Genomic DNA, 17,447 nt, shown 5'->3' on the forward strand with positions numbered 1-17,447 from the left:
AAATTTTACGGACAGAATGTATTTATGTGTTACCAAGATCATTAGAAATTTATTTTAGTTTAGTTTAGTTTTTAGAGACGGGGTCTTGCTATGTTGACCAGGTTGCTCTTGAACTCCTGGCCTCAAGCAATCCTCCTGTCTTGGCCTCCCAAGGTGCTAGGATTATAGGTGTGAGCCACCATGCCTAGCCTGGAAATTTAAAAGGAGGAGAAAAACGAGGTGACTGTCCTGAATCTAACGCTCAACCGAGAAAGGTGATTTTCTTGGTTTGCTTGGTCATCAACTCCAGTGGGCCTGTATCTTAGGCCACTGCTTTCTCTGTAGTCACTGGCTGATATGGGGTTACCTCTGGCTGCTGCTAGTTTTGAGATAGGTCAGATGTGGCTAGGGCAGTGGGGTCAATGACCCAGAGCATGGCAGCCCTAGGAGGAAACATCTCTGGGCACCTGTCTCAGGCCCTTCCTCAGTACATCTCCTGTCCATGTAATCGTTCTGTCTTTGATTACCATTGTTTGGCTTCTAGCCTCCTTTCTCTTCATAGACCATAAACTCCCTGAGGGCAGGGAGTGTGTATTATTCCAGCGTGTTTCTCTTCTAGAGCCTAGCACAATTCCTTTTATATAGAAAATATTCTATGAATTTTATTGAATGGGAGAGGGGAGTGCCTTGGGGCCAGATTATATAGGCCTTGGATGCTTAGAGTTGAGGCCTTATTCTGTATTGTGGATGAGAAATTAGAGAACTTTAAAGTGATGTGTGTACAATTCAGTCCATTTCATGGCTGAATTCTGCCCCCATCTAAGATTTTGTTCTCATTAAACGCTTAACAGTTGGTCTAATGTTAAGGAATAAGGAACTTGGAAGACAAAGCTGGATTCAAATCCCGACTGTACTGCTTAACTAGTTTGGGAACTTGGGCAAGTTTCTTAACTTCTTTGAACTGCAGTTTTTCAGCATGTATAAAATGCTGAGCTAGGTAGAATTAGGTGGATGTGAAGGTTAAATTTGTGGTATATAAGCACAGTGCTTTGGCCGGGTGCAGTGGCTTATGCCTGTAATCCCAGTACTTTGTGAGGCTGAAGCAGGAGGATTGCTTGAGGCCAGTGGTTCAAAACCAGTATGGGCAACACAGTGAGACCCCCCATCTCTACAAATAATAATAATAATAAAAAAAAATTAGCTGCGTATAGTGGCACACGTCTGTAGTCCTAGCTACCCGGGAGACTGAGGTGGGAGGATTGCTTGAAACCAGGAGGTCTAGGTGGCACTGAGTCATGCTCGCACTATTGTACTGCAGCCTGGGCAACACAGTGAGACCCCGCCTCAAAAAACAAAAAAAAAACCCACAGTGCTTTGCATAGTTATGCATAGTAGATACGCAGTGCATGTAATTGCCCAACTTTCTTTTTTTTTTTCTTTCTTTTTATTTTGAGATGGAATCTCGCTCTGTTGCCCAGGCTGGAGTCCAGTGGCGCTCTCTGGGCTCACTGCAACCTCCGCCTCTTGGGTTCAAGCGATTCTCCTGCCTCAGCCTCCTGACTAGCTGAGATTACAAGCACATGCCACCAGGCCCAGCTAATTTTTTGTGTTTTTAGTAGAGATGGGATTTCGCCCTGTTGGCCAGGCTGGTCTCGAACTCCTGACCTCAAGTGATCCCCCTGCCTTGACCTTCCAAAAGTGCTGGAATTACAGGTGTGAGCCACCATGCCCGGATTTTGCCCAACTTTCTATAGCCTTGCACCATCTCTAAACCCTGCAGTAGTGTTTCATTTAGCTTATTCCTCAAATTTCAATTTCTTCAGATTGAGTGCATTTTAAAAATGTCATTCCTTCTCATCATACTTTCCATATTATTATTAGATTACTGAGTGTCTAGACATTTAGGAGTATCTTCAGCATGTTTTCTAAGCAGCAAGTCGTCCCTGAGCATGCCATTTTGACTTAATGGTTGCATGACTTACCTTTGTGTAGCTATTGTTATAGCAGCTTCGGAAGTTGATACAATTCTTCTGGTGATAGTTATGTTTTTACAACAAGAACTAAATACTGGACGTCCAGTGAGGGACATGCTGTTTAATGCAATGCCTCCAACCTATTCATAGGCTTTAATTTACAGTCTGTCACAAATTTTAAGAATTTTGGCTATACTTACCCTCTGGCAAAAACCTCATTCCTGCTATTTATTCACTGAAGAATCTATTTCAAATTAAAAGATGACTGTAGCAAGCATGTAGCTTGCATAGTGCCCTCTTAATGTTAAGATATCACAATAAATGCTCTGTTTACTTGGGAACAAATTTTAGGACCATAACAGTTTGAAAATTGAAGAGGATGTAAAGATTGGAAAAGATGTTCAATTTCAACAACATTATAACAATAGAAGCATCATGGGTTTATACCAGATGCCATGTAGTATGGTGTCCTGAACAGGAGGCCTTTTTTTAACCCCTTTTAGGACCTTATATATCAGTTCAAGCAATGAAGACATATAAACCCGGTGCAGTGACATTACATTACAGTTAAAGAGCTGGGCCAGGTACGGTGACACAGGGCTATAATCCCAGCACTTTGGGAGGCCAAGGTGTGTGTATCACCTGGCTGAGGTCAGGAGTTCGAGACCAGCATGACCAACATGGTGAAACCCTGTCTCTACTAAATAACAAAAGATTAGCCGGGCGTGGGGGCTCATGCCTGTAATCCCAGCTACTTAGGAGGCTGAGGCAGGAGAACAGCTTGAACCCAGGAGGTGGAGGCTGTAGTGAGCTGAGATCGTGCCTTTGCACTCCAGCCTGGGCAACAAGAGCGAAACTCCATCTGGAAAATAGTTAAAGGACCATTTTAGAGCCCCTGAAGGTGCCGGAGCCTTCCCATTTTCTGTTACTAACGCATATAGCAGCCCTCCAGAGTAGGAGCTGTTATTTCCGTTTTACAGGTAAGGAAATAGAGGTCTAGAGGAGTTGAGCAAGTTTCCCAAGTTCACACAAATCATAAGTCCATTTTCCTCAGAAAAATCTAGACAGTCATACCTCTGAGTCAAAGAACCAGAAATCGGCAGCATTGTATCATTAAAGATTCTTCATTAGAGACTAGCAGTGTTTAGCACTTCCAATGTGTGGATTTCACACTTCTCTAAGGCCAAATAATTAATAAATAGAGGCTCTTAGCAAAGTTTTTCATTAACAAGACTTTCTTGGGTTAATGTTAAGATTAGCTTTTTTTTGGACCAGGTCCCTATGACTGTGGCTTGGGGAAGTGGCAGCGGCATGGGTGTAGAGCATGAAGAAGCAATGAGCATGCGTTGGCCATAAGAGACCAGAACAAAGGTCTGGAAAATTGTGCCACTTCTCACTGAAATAGTTGCAACTTTAAAAGGATTTACGCATTTCAGGTGATACTGGCAGTGCTGTCTAATTTTCATAATCTTTTTCTAGATCTTTTCTTCGGATTTTCTTTATACAAAAGAGGTGAGCTCATTCATTCGTTTATTAAAACCATTTATTGAGCAAGACACGGAAAGAAAAAGTATTTCATGATCTTACTTATATGTGGAATCTTTAAAAAAAGTCATATATATACAGAGTAGAAGAAAGACAACAACGAGGATACTAAGAACCAGAAGAGGAGAGAGGAAATGGATATGTAGGTCAAAAGATACAAAGTAGCAGATATGTGGAATGACCAAGTCTAAAGATCTAATATACAACATAAGGACTATAGTTAGTAGGATTATACTAGGCACTTTTAGGAGGATTTTAGCTATTCTTGTCACACACAAAAAATAACTATGCGATGATACTATGTTAATCTGCTTCACTATAGTAGCCATTTTATTATCTATATGTATTTCATAATATCATTTTGTAAACTTCAAATATATGCAATAAAATTTATTTTAGAAAGAAAAAAAATGGCCGGGCACGGTAGCTCATGCCTGTAATCGCGGCACTTTGGGAGGCCGAGGCGGGCAGATTACCTGAGGTCAGGAGTTTGAGAACAGCCTGACCAACATGGTGAAACCCCGTCTCTACTAAAAATACAAAAAGTTAACCAGGCATGGTGGCGGGCAACTGTAGTTCCAGCTGCTTGGGAGGCTGAGGCAGGAGAATCACTTGAACCTAGGAGGCAGAGGTTGCAGTGAGCCGAGATTGTGCCACTGCACTCCAGACTGGGCGACAGAGCAAGACTCCATCTCCATAAAAAGGAAAAAAACAAAACAAAAAAAGTATTTATTGAGCACGTACTTAATAGCTACCAGATCTGGGGTCACAGAGAACCAGACAGGTGCTTTATCATGGAGCAGTCACTATCCTAGGAGGTGGGTGAATAGTCTGTAGATAAGTAATGGCAGTGCAGCAGTAGCAGGGGTGCATGCTCAGTACTTGAGGTTACAAAGCAGGAAATAGTCGACTAACTCAGTTTGGATGGCTCCCAGCAGACATCGGGGAGAAAGTGTTCCAGGTGGGGCTTACAGGGATGAATAGGAGTTTGAAGGCAAAAGAGAAGAGAAAGAACATGTAAGGATAGGTGGTTCCACAAAGGCATGGAGGTATCTTTGGAAAAGAATGACAGTGGTCTGGGGAACTCTGTGAAGATCCACATACTAGAATAGAGGAGCCCTATACAGGTGTGAGCTCTTAGCTTTAGGTACCAGGCTAAGGAGTTTGTGTTTTGCTTGTAGTGGATTGAGGACCTGTTGGTATAGGAAGGCAACATAACTAGATGTGTAGGTGAAAGAAAAGGTAAATGCCTGCAAAATGAGTGGCAGGAAATGTTGGGCCCCTGAGAGCCTGTGGGTAGCAGTCTATTTAGGTCACAGTTGGGGACAGCAAGTTCAGGCTCCATTAAATCTCATCTTTTTTCTTTCTTTCTTTCTCTCTCTCTTTTTTTTTTTTTTTTTTTAGACAGAGTCTCACTCTGTTGCCCAGGCTGGAGTGCAGTGGTGCAATCTTGGCTCACTGCAACCTTTGCCCCCTTGGTTCAAGCAGTTTTCCTGCCTCAGCCTCCCTAGTAGCTGGGATTACAGGTGTGTGCCACATGTCCAATGAATTTTTGTATTTTTAGTAGAGATGGGGTTTCACCATGTTGGCCAGGCAGGTCTTGAACTCCTGGCCTCAAATGACCCGCCCGCCTTGGCCTCCCAAGGTGCTGGGATTGATTACAGGCATGAGCCACCATGCCTGTCCTCCATTAAATCTCATCTACACTTTAAGTGTATGGGATACCAAGATGTAGAAGACATGGACTGTACCTTGAAGAAGCTTGTAGTCTGTTACACAGGGAACTCAGCAGAGTCTGATTGTGGGCGGTGCCCTGACACATGAAGTAAGGAACTATGAGACCAGGAAAAAATGATGAATCTCATGCTGCTTGCCTAGTTAAGAGTCAAGCCATCATTCCCCTCGTATACTAAGTGATTTGTTTTTAACTCATAGCACATTTTGTGTCACTTTATAATATTACGGTGTTTCCCAGTCACTGGTCTGGTAAAGTGAGCTCTGGGCACCTGGCTCCCTGGCTTACCCCTCTCCATACACTTCACGTCTAGCACATGTTTCAGGCACGTGTCAGGTGAGATTTCGTGGAGGAGACATCTGAGCTGGACCTGGAAAGATTTTCCTTGGTGGTCTTAAGGGGTATCGCAGCTATAATACCTTAGCATGGCAGGATGGATTCAGGGAACTGGAAGCTTGATATGTATTTTGATGGTGGTAAAATGAATTAAGGTGGTGGTGGTGTGTCATGAAAAATAGTTAGGGGCCAGATGGTGGGGACAATACTGAACATCATACTAAAGCAGTTTATTCCTTTAGATGTGGGCAGTAGGAGCCATGGAAGGTCTTATAACTGAGAGCAGTGTTTTAGGTAGCTGTGTAGAGGATGGATTAGAAAGAAAAATGATTGGTCGGGCGCAATGGCTCACACCTGTAATCCTAGCACTTTGGGAGGCCGAGGCAGGCAGATCACGAGGTCAGGAGATCGAGACCATCCTGGCGAACACGGTGAAACCCCGTCTCTACTAAAAATACAAAAAAATTAGCTGGGCGTGTTGGCGGGCCCCTGTAGTCCCAGCTGCTCCGGAGACTGAGGCAGGAGAATGGTGTGAGCCTGGGAGGCGGAGCTTGCCGTGAGCCAAGATCTTGCCACTGCACTCCAGCCTGCGCCACAGAGCGAGACTCTGTCTAAAAAAAAAAGAAAAGAAAAATGATCAGAGGCATAGTTACAGTATCAAGGCTAGTCAAACTATTCATTAGAGGATTAAGAAAGTGATTATGTGGTGTATCTTTATTGCCTCATAGAGAGTGAGCCACTAAGAAAACTTCATTCATATTTATGTTTCATCTAGAAATAGTTACAACAGAAATAACTTCTATCTAACATAGCAGTGTTGTATTCACTACGCAGCCTTAGACATTTTTACTTGCTCATCTCTTTCAGACTCTTGTAACCCAATGCAAATGTGTAGTTTGTAAGCAGTTCCTCTAAGATGCAGGAGTTCTATGGAGTCAGCACGTGGTAATGTTATCAGCTGCTGTTGACTGATACAAACTCCTGAGAAGGTGGGACTTGAGTTATCGCCAGACACTTGCAGGGATATGAGGTAGAAGTTCTGAGTAACCAGGAGTTAACACAGCCTTTCTCTGCATGTTCTTTCTCTGAAAGCTGTTTTTTATAAGCCCCTGGGTGAATGCAGACACATATTTTCTCCAGGGATTGCTATTGTTTACCACCTGAGGGCCGTCAGTCCTTTGGTGAACTTCTAGTTTGGGAACAAGTAGTACCAGCCCCTGGCAACCCTGAATGGGCAGCCTGGCTGTTTCTGGTGATTTTCCACATTGGTGCTGATTTCTGGTCAATGATTTATATTGGGGATTAACCGAGACCTTGCTGTCTGAACTTCCTCATTGGACATGCTGTGAGACTGGTTCAGAGGCTGTTTTTCATGAGCCTGTCGTTACACGTAATCTTAGCCTGTGCCCCTTCTCCCTCCCTGGCTCTCCGTCCCTCTCACTCCGTCATTTACTCCATCAGTATGTACCCACTGAAGACCTGCCATGTTCTCAGCACTGGGTGCACAGTGATGAGCAAAACCCAGTTTGTGCTCTGGGCTCCTGTAGACTTCTCTGTCTGGTAGTAGAGGGATGGGCACATGTTCATCTTGTAGTCATTCAGATAAATGGAACACAGTAGCTGTACTGCATGCTGTGAGCGAGAGGCGTAGGGTCCTGTGAGAGCGCATGTTAGGGTGATCTGACCAGTTCTCATGGGTTAGAGTTCTTCCAAACAAGACATAAGCACCTCCAAGGCAGAGATGGCATATTTTCTTTTTCTTTCTTTTTTTAGACAGGGTCTCACTCTGTTGTCCAGACTGGAGTACAGTGGTGTGATCTTGGCGCACTGCATGCTTGAACCCCTAGGTTCAAGCGATCCTCCTGCTTTAGCCTCCTGAGTACCTGGGACCATAGGCAGATGCCACCATGCCTGGCTGATTTTTTTTTTTTTTTTTTTTTTAAAGAGATAGGGTCTCACTTTCAGCCAGGCTGGTCTCAAACTCCTAGGCTCAAGTTATCCTCCTGCATCAGCCTCCCAAAGTGCTGGGATTACAGGCGTGAGCCACTGCACCCAGTTTGAGATGGCATCTTCTTACCCCCATAATTTTAGCATGTTGTTTGTGTTCCATTCACACACAGTCCATGTGTGACCAGTGGATGACTGGCCAGCTTCTGTAGGCCTCCTTTCTTTTCTACTGTTGCTGGGACAAGTTGCTATGGCATCAGTGTAGAAGAAATGGTTAATTAGTAGCTCCTCACAGGTTAATAAATGTTCTTTACTGCTTCCTCTGGCAGTATCCACAGATACATACCTCCTAGATCTTCAGGAGGATGGATGGGGAGATAAAACACCCCCATTCTGTGGACCTCTCCCAAGACAGTGACATGTGGTTCCCTCAGTGTCCCCTTCATCTATACTTTTTGGTTGTTGGCTTTCTTTTTCTTTCTTTTTTTTTTTTTTAGACAGAGTCTCACTCTGTCACCAGGCTAGAGTGCTGTGGCGTGATCTCAGCTCACTGCGACCTCTGACTCCCTAGTTCAAGCAACTCTCCTGCCTCAGCCTCCCAAGTAGCTGGGATTACAGACGTGTGCCACCATGCCCAGCTAATTTTTGTATTTTTAGTAAAGATGGGGTTTCACCATGTTGGCCAGGCTGGTCTTGATCTCTTGACCTCGTGATCTGCCCACCTTGGCCTCCCAAAGTGCTGAGATTCCAGGCATGAGCCACTGCGCCTGGCCAAGTTTTGGCTTTCATATCCTAAAATATTTTTTTTCCTTTTGATGAACCCCAGCTGATAAAAATGGACTCCATGGGCTGGGCACAGTGGTTCACAACTGTAATCCCAGCACTTTGGAAGGCCAAGGCAGGAGGAGGATCACTTGAGACCAGGAGTTTGAGACTAGCCTGGGCAACATAGTGAGACCTCTGTCTCTACAAAAAAAATTTAAGAATTAGCCAGGCATGGTGTACCTGCCTGTGGTCCCAGCTACTTGGGAGGCTGAGGTGGGAGGATCACTTGAGCCCGGGGGGTCAAGGCTATAGTGAGCCATGATCATGCCACTGCACTCTAGCCTGGGCAGCAGAGCTAGACCTTATTAAAAAAAAAAAAAAAAAAAGAAAGGAGTGGTGGGGGCATATGACTAGAAGGCAGTTTAACACTGTCTTGTAGAATCTTGCCTGAGAAGTTTCTTTGGAAAGCACTCTCCCCATGCTTTGTGCTGATGCCGGCGTGGGTCCCCTGTGGAAGACATTGTTCTTTGCTTCTTTCCACTGGGTTATCTTTTTCTTTTTCTTTTTTTTTTTTTTTTAACTTTACGTTGATGATCTGGTGCCAAACTGGGACTACAGGGATGTAGGAGCCTCTTTTCTGACCTGAAGAATGACTCGGTCCGTAAATGTTGAGCCACCTGGGAAAGGGAGGCAGAGAAGAGATTCCTGTCATTGGTTCTTGTTGCCAAGGACTTTATGACCTGATTGCAATCATGACACGTGCTGAAATGATATCACGTAGGGCAGAAAAAGATACGCGTTGCCAGCAAAGAAGCCCAGGTTAAAGGCTTTGAATGTGTAGGGAAAGGGGAGGCCTCCACCAGCTGGAAGGCTCATGAAAGATGAGGCCTTGGGAAGATAGGCAGAAACCAGACATGCAGAAATGGGCAAGGACAGTACAGGCCATGACAGCAGTTGTGCACCCATGTACAAAGTTCAAGGTGTTCACAGGAAACATTCGATAATCTAGTAGTACTACTGGACTGAGTTAGGGTTTCTGGGGTGGGGGATATGTGGAAGACCCTTGTTTGATGTAGCTTTGGTCTAGCATTCAAGGGAAATAAGTTTTCTTTCTGATTTTCATTGTTTTAATATGGAAGAAGGGGGTGGAGAACCCTCACACATCCCTGCCGGTGAAGGGAAAGGGCCAGCAGATGTTTCCTTAGAGAAGCCAAGCTAGAGCTCCTTCCTAGGCCCAGGGCAGTCCAGTCCTGCATGGGTGTGAGTTTGCCTTAGGACTGGCCATGGCCCGGGAAGAGGAGCATTACATTTGTTGCTTCTTTCTTGGTGGCTCCCTGACTCCATTCAATTACAAAGTGGCTCTTACACTGTTAAAGCTTGAGTGTCTCTGGGCTACAATTTCTAGCCACAGACCTTCATTTGCTGTGCCTCAAACATGACCTTGAGGCCACATCCCATTATATATACAGCCCACAACAACGTTAACCAGTCTTCTATCTGGTAAGGCAAGCACAGTGCAAACTCCATGCCTTTCTGCTGGGATCTCTCTCTGTATTGCCCCTTTAGCAAGAATTTCCATGGCAATCCAAGATGCAAGAGAAGCCAGTGATGGGCTCACTTCGAACTGTGTTATATTATTTAGGGAAAAATAAAATAAAATGAAATAAAAACTAGATTACAGTGCCTGGAGAGGATCACAGTGTAAAAGTGACAGGTCAGGCTGTGTTTGTCCTTGCTGCTTATGTGCAGCCAGTGGGAAAAACAAGGGCAGCCACAACTACAGCATCTGAGGCTTAAAGAGGTGACATATTGTGCATTTCTAAAGGAATTTTTGTGTTACAGAGAAGCTTTATATCTCTCTCTGACACATTAGACAGGTGTGGTGTAAGGCACAAAGGAAGACAGTCCCCAGGTGACTGCAGGATTGTTTTAGGAAAATAATAATTAAAGTTAACTTTATTGAGAGTCATTTTTGTAGCATCAGGTTTACTGAATCAAGCACCACTCTGTGTGTGTGTGTGTGTGTGTGTGTGTGTGTGTATGTATATGTGTATGTGTGTGTGTGAAGATCATGGCTGCAACAGGACTATGCTGTGTAGCTTGGAGAACCACTTTCAGTTACATCAGTGATGGTGCTGCTTATCTTCTGGCCCTTAGGAAATGCTGCATCTTAGTAACATGATTAAAATCCAGGGCTGTGGAATCTGTAAGCTCACCCCTTTGGAGGGCAGGGCTGTAGAAATATACATAGGGGCCAGTGCAGTGGCTCATGCTTATAATTTTAGCACTTTAGGAGGCCAAGGTGGGCAGATCGCTTGAGCTTAGGAGTTCGAGACCAGCCTGGGCAACATAATGAAATCCTGTCTCTACAAAAAAATACAAAAGTTGGTCTGGTGTGGTGGAGCAAGCCTGTAGTCCCATGAGCTACCACAGTCCCATGCTACTTGGGGAGCTAAGGCAGGAGGATCGCTTGAACCTGAGAGGTTGAGGCTGCAGTGAGCTGAGTTCGTGCCACTGCACTCCAGCCTGGGTGATAAAGTGAGACCCTGTCTCAAAAAAATAAAAAAAGAAGGAAATATAGGTAGGGCTTAGGATGTCGTGTCAGGGCCACTGACAAGACTCTCTTCAGAACCTAGTTGATATCAACCATGCATATACAATCCCAAACAGCCAAAAAGATCTTCCAGAATTGTTTGGAATGGCATACTTCTTTAAATGGGTAAGTATAGTTTAATTCTGGAAACATTTAGAATTAAACATAGAAAATGTTAATAGAATTAAAGCCATAGTGTTAATGTTTTTGATTTAAAGGATTTATGTATATTTGATATTTCAAGTAATTAAAAAAAATAATTTGGCCTAGGTAACAGATCAGCCTGTATTTCCAAATTAAAATGTACAATGAATTAGCTGATTTAGACATTTGATTTGGGGGAAGGTTGAAATTGTACTAGTTTTATAAGCAATATTTTAGTGCATTTAAGAGAATTTATTAGGTTTCTAAGACTTGTTTCAGGGAAGATTTTATAATTTAAAGCAGGTAGTTCTAATATTTAAAAGAAATAATTGCTATTCATGGCTTGAAATATAGATGAAAGAAGGAACATGGGTTTTTGAAAAGCAAGGACATGAGAGTTAAGACGAGCTTTTAATGAAATAATGACTGCAGCATAATGCCCAGGCCACAGTAAGGACCTGTTGAAGTCATAATTTTTAGAAGTCACTGAACAACAGGATACGTTCTGAGAAATACATCATCAGGTGATTTTAGTCATTGTTAGAAAATCATCAGGTGTGCTTATGTAAACCTAGATGGAATAGCCAACTACACACCTAGGCTGCAAACCTGTGTGGTGTTACCGTACTGAATACTGTAGGCCATTGTAACACAATGGTAAGTATTTGAGTATCTAAACATAGAAAAGATACAGTACAAACATGCCGTTATAATTTTATGGGACCACCATCATGTATGCAGCTCATTGTTGACCAAAATGTCATTATGTGGTATATGATTGTACTTCAGTCAAAGTATGAGTTGACACTGTTTAACTTTAAGGGGTGCCATTTGTATAGGCTGTGGTACAGAGTCAAATAGGGCTGTCTTGGATATTGATTTTATTCTTTCAACCCCAAGTGCCGCAAGAAATTGAAAATTAGTTCTATAGGTTTTGTGTCACACCCATCAAGCTATTCTGTCTGTTTTCCCAGAAAATAAGCAAGTTTGAGGGTAGGCGACATTTTTGTCATCTGGACAAAGTTCAGACGAAATTGTATGTAATACAGAGCGGTGGATCTATTTCACCTTGGCCACTCAAATAGCCCTGAACAGGATGCACAGTGAGGCCCCAGGCTAGAGGATGCTTGGCTTGTCTGCAGACATTGTCATTTAGCTCTGGCTTCTGGTAATTAGGTACTCCTAGCTGGGCTCTGCTGTCAGCAAGGCTTCGAGACAAATTGCAAAATCTGTACAACCATCTGAGAGATGGAGAAGTAGATGCAATGACACTACAGGGGATATTGGTAGTTCTCAAAAGTTTGAAAGAGAATGCTTGGAAAAGCAATCCTCAAAACTGAATTTAGAGGTCCTTTTCCTGTGGTAAAAGGGTTCAGTCACAGAAGCAGGATCTGAGAAGATCTTGCAGGCAGGAATGATAGACTGAATCTAAGGGGATGAAATGGAGTAGAAAAAATGTAAGGTTCTGTTTTGAGGTCTGAAAATCTCAGCTATGCATTAAAAAGACTGGAAACAGGGGTAGGGACTATCCAAAGAGGAACCCATATGAAAAAGATCTAGGAGTTTAAGTTGGCATATATTGATAATTTATTGTGCTCCTTAAAAATTTAATGCAGTGTTTGGCTGCATTAACAGAGGTAGAGTATTTAGGATGAGAGAGGTAATAAACTCACTCTGATGCTGTGGCAGGAGCACTGCCACACTTCTGGACTTCAAGCTTTGAAAGGAAAACAGACAAAGGATGGTCACAGGATGATGTGTGGGAGTGTTCCAAAGCTTGTCAGATAACAAAGGAACACAGAAGGTTTAGCTTGTGTACAACTCTAGGAGGACCTGAGAGCTGCCGGTAATATCTGAAAGGCAGTTATATAAATAAAGGACTGGACTTCTTGTTAAGAGGAACAGGAAGGATCTGGGATGAAAGTTAAAGCAGACCCCCCAAAGAAGAAGGGTCTTCTTATTCGTAAATATGTTCTAAGATAGAATGGGCTACTTCCTCAATTTTAGAAGTGCTGACTTAGGCTTATAAGGACTTAGACTTTCAGGAATGGGAATGGATGACCTAGGGATACTTTCTAGCCCCAGGATTTCATGATTCCTTTGCCTTCCAGTGATGACCATGTCCTGCACAGTCCCAATACTGGCAGGTGGTGGACAGAGCCATGACTATAGGACATTCTAGGCAGCGATGAGAGAGTCTTTGGAATTCTCAGACAAGATTTCCCTAAGGACATTTTGATGTTGGTCTTCAGTGTTTCCAGTTCTTTAGTCTGCTAGGGAAGATCTGGGGGATATGGTCACTTCCTTTCAGCAGAGGCTGTGTTATTTCCTTATTCATTCTTTTCTCTGTGCCCAGCGGTGTGCTAGGTGCTAGGGGTACTTTGAGGAAGAAGACAGAGTTCTTCCCCTCTTCAAGTATGCAGTATACCTGGGAAGAAGTGAGGCAGCAAAACTCAAATTTTACAACTAGCTATAAAGTTATAAATACTGTTACAGTTTGGGTACATCCTAGGAAGGAGAAGTGCAGTTTGTGCCACCATGGGGGTGTGGAGCAAGACAACCAAACCTAGTTGGGCAATTAGAAAAGACTTCCCCAAGGAAGTGACATCCAAGTGAGGCCTTGAAGGAGAAGTAGCATTTAGCACAATTGTCTCAGGCTGGTAAAGCACTTGAGTGAATGCCACAGCAACGGGCTTCAGACTTGTTCTTGACCAAAGGAATTTTTCTTTTTCTTTTTTTTTTTTTTTGAGACGGAGTCTCGCTGTGTCACCCAGGCTGGAGTGCAGTGGCGCGATCTCGGCTCACTGCAAGCTCCGCCTCCCGGGTTTACGCCATTCTCCTGCCTCAGCCTCCGAGTAGCTGGGACTACAGGCGCCCGCCACCGCGCCCGGCTAGTTTTTTGTATTTTTAGTAGAGACGGGGTTTCACGGTGTTAGCCAGGATGGTCTCGATCTCCTGACCTCGTGATCCACCCACCTCGGCCTCCCAAAGTGCTGGGATTACAGGCTTGAGCCACCGCGCCCGGCCCGACCAAAGGAATTTTTCACAAGGATGGAGCTGAGCTGATACAAAACCAGCCAACAGTAGTGCTATGAAATGGTGGTTTTCCGTTTACTGTATAGAGTATGTAGAAATAATTTCAGTTCCTGGTATTTAGAGCAAGTTGAAGTCGTAAATAGGAGCTGCTCAGAAGAACCCATGTCTTGTATGAGTGATTTTTATTTCACGTGGTATCTTAGTAATACATTTCTCTGCTTAGCTTCTGGGGATATTTTTTCCTATTATATTATGGTTTTCTGAAGTCAGGTTATCTAAGACTTCTCAGTTTCCTTGTGGGATACAGATAAAAGGTTTTTGTTTATACTTTTGGGCATCGTTCTTTCCCCAGAAGGTTATATAACTTGGAGGAGATTGAGTCATTTTTTCACTGGCTACCTTTAGAGGATGTCTGCTTTCGTACGGTTAGCTTCTTGTCATTGTAGGGCTTCCATGGCCACAGCAGCTCATTCATTCACTTGTGACTGTGATTCTAGCTGGAGTTAACTATGAGTAGAAACTTGAATGAGAAGGAAAATGAATATGAACGTGAATATGAAAAATCAAAGACTAGAAGAGAACTGGGTTTATTCCCAGACTAATCCTTGTTTGTATTTATTGCTTATTTGAGTGAGCCACCACCCATTTCGGTATCAGCATACAAACAGATAAAAAGGCACATCTTAAAAAGATAAATTTCGGCTGGGCGTGGTGGCTCACGCCTATAATCCCAGCACTTAAGGAGGCCGAGGTGGGCAGATCACGTGAGGCCGGGAGTTCGAGACCAGCCTGACCAACATGGAGACACCCCGTCTCTACTAAAAATACAAAATTAGCCAGGCGCAGGATTACATGCCTGTAATTCCAGCTACTCAGGAGGCTGAGGCAGGAGAATCACTTGAACCTGGAAGGCGGAGGTTGCCGTGAGCCAAGATCGTGCCATTGCACTCCATCCTGGGTGACAAGAGTGAAACTCCGTCTTAAAAGAAAAAAAAAAAAGAAAATGTAAATTTCTATTCTCAGATGCTGGTCTAAGTTTAAATTTAAATGCCTTTCATCTTAATTTTTCCTGGTAAACATTTTTGCAGACAATTGTGCTGTTTTATTTTTCTAGCATTAGTAAACACATAGTTGTAATTTTAAAATTCTTGATTCTGAATTCTGTTTCTTGCTTTCAGGGGCTTTGTTGGTTTGGCTTTTTGGTAACCCACCTCATGGTAAATTCTTCTATCTTTCAGGTAGGAATGAATTGATAGCCAGATACATCAAACTCAGGACAGGCAAGACGAGGACCAGAAAACAGGTAAAATAACCCACCTGAAAATTGTGCATGTCAGCGAATGGCCCACAAAGGCATTTTGGCTGCAGTGGCTGGCTATGCTTTGGCTCCTAGGAGCCCCCAATTTGAGTTCCCTATAAGGACGTCAGTGTTGAAGGTATTTTAAATTGGCTCAGTTTTCACTGTTCATCATTTCAGTGACCCTTTATTATGTGGTCTTACAAGTTCCTTTTATACTCATGTGGGAAAGTGTCACTGCTAAGGACAGTGTATGAACTGCTCCTGTGTGATATTTCAAAGCTAACATTTCTTTCCCAAAATGTGTGCCTGCGAACATTGCAAAAACTGCAGGTGCAAATGCACTTGCAGGTCATGAAATTTTGAGAATTTGTGCATTGTAAAATCCTGGAACGATTATATATTAGTCATAATTTCAATGAAAAAGTAACACCAGCAGCCTTGAGTACTGGCCTTAATGTAATGCTAAATGATGTGAGTCCAGGGAACTGTTGCTTTTTAAGCGATGGCTTTTTGTCAGTAGCTGCTGTGACTGAAATGAAGTTACAACTTCAATACCTCTGTGCAGAGCAGTATCAGGAATTCTCTGCCCTTTGTCAGAGTTCTGCCTTCCCTCGTTCTTTCAGATGTAAAACAGCCCAAATCTCTGACATGAGCCAGTTTAGAATTGGAACGGATGAGAAATTAGTGTTTAAAACCAAAAAAAGAAAAGAGGGGGGAAAAAACCCAAAAACCTCATGGGTGAGTTGTTAACAGAAAATAATTATTTTTTAATGTTGATTTATGCTGAATGATACGGCATGAACCTTAAAAACTGTAATCAGACCAAAAAGCCAGCTAAACTGTGGTCTCATTAAGATTGAGCAGCAGATTTCAGTTCTCTTTCCAGTGAGGAATTGTTTTCATGAGTGTTTATAACGGGGAGAGGCTCTTCCCCAGGAATGCTACTTGTGCCACAGCCTGGGAGCCTGGCTGCTGAGTCAGCACAAAGAGAAGTGGCCTCCTGCCAGCGCACAGAGGCAGCGCATTGTCTGTTTGGGGGATGCTAGTGGCCCTCATCAAGTCAGAGAATCACAGAAGAACAAAATTCGGGTGAAAACAAGTAACAGCAGGAGCCAGATGGAGGGGTGAAGAGGATGGGGGAGTTTCTGCTTCTCTGTACTTAAAAAAAGAAAAGTACCAAAGCAAATTGGAAAAAAAAAATTGAATAATTTAAGCTCAAAGACAAAGTTAAAGATAAAAGGACCGTTTATTATAAATCCTGTTTTAGAGCCGCTGGAGAGTTGGAAATGGGGTAATCACCACACAGTCTGAGTTGCTGAACTTTTAAATGGAAGGTTCTAAATTTCAGAAACCAGTGGATCTAATCACCTATATACTGACAGTGCGGGACCTGGGCTGTCTGCTGGTCTGTGAGCTCTGGTCATTTGCCCGGTGACCCTTCACTGAGGGACTCTTCTAAATTTAACCAAGTCCCACTGAAAGAGATGCAAATTTCAGTGGAATCATTGTGTTTCAGAAGCTGGGCTTGGCTACATTTCCACGCCCCGGCGTCCTGGGGATGTTTTTAGGCAGCAGTTGGTGATACCTCTCCAATGTGAATTTGTTGTTCAGCAAATCCATGTGGTTTTCAACCCAGATTTTTAACAGGATGGCTGGCTGGCTGTATTCACACATTTCGCTTTGTAACAATATGCAAATCCACTTGGCGCCCAGTCAATACCCAAAAGAGTTGAAGGATTAAAGATATTTATAAGGGCAAAAAAAAAAAAAAAAAAAAAAGCAGCTCTGCTAACTGGGTCTTTCCATTTCTCTTTGAGATCTAATTTACATGTCAGTATTATTTTAACATTTGCTACAGAATCCAGAGCTCTTAATGAGATCAGAATACAACTGACAGCTTCAGCTTTTTGATTCTGCAGAATGTGCTAATTTATGGATAGTCTCTTCTAAATTGAGAAAAAGGGATTTTCCCTCCTGATACTGAGAAGCTATAAATATTTTCATTTACCTTTACCCCCACCTTTTTAATTTTAGAATGAAAACAGCCCCTCTCATCCCTCCCAAAATTAGTTTTTCCCAGTGCCCATGATTTCT

At 43.1% G+C, this 17,447-nt stretch overlaps 1 protein-coding gene across 16 annotated transcripts in view; it reads left to right on the forward strand.

The window, feature by feature from the left end:
• Positions 1–17,447, forward strand: part of TEAD1 (TEA domain transcription factor 1) — a 271,440-nt gene that overhangs the window by 173,754 nt on the left and 80,239 nt on the right. For 13 of the 16 annotated variants that reach the window (XM_003910207.5, XM_009186558.4, XM_009186559.4 and 10 more), the window contains one exon: positions 15,292–15,356. In XM_003910207.5, coding sequence (XP_003910256.2) covers positions 15,292–15,356 — 65 coding nt within the window. Of the gene's footprint in view, positions 1–3,431; positions 3,465–15,291; positions 15,357–17,447 lie in introns of all 16 variants that reach the window. The other 3 variants (XM_009186557.4, XM_017948598.2, XM_009186548.4) reach the window with 1 other exon arrangement.

This window comes from Papio anubis, chromosome 12 (assembly GCF_008728515.1).
Source record: "Papio anubis isolate 15944 chromosome 12, Panubis1.0, whole genome shotgun sequence".
NCBI lineage: Eukaryota > Metazoa > Chordata > Mammalia > Primates > Cercopithecidae > Papio > Papio anubis.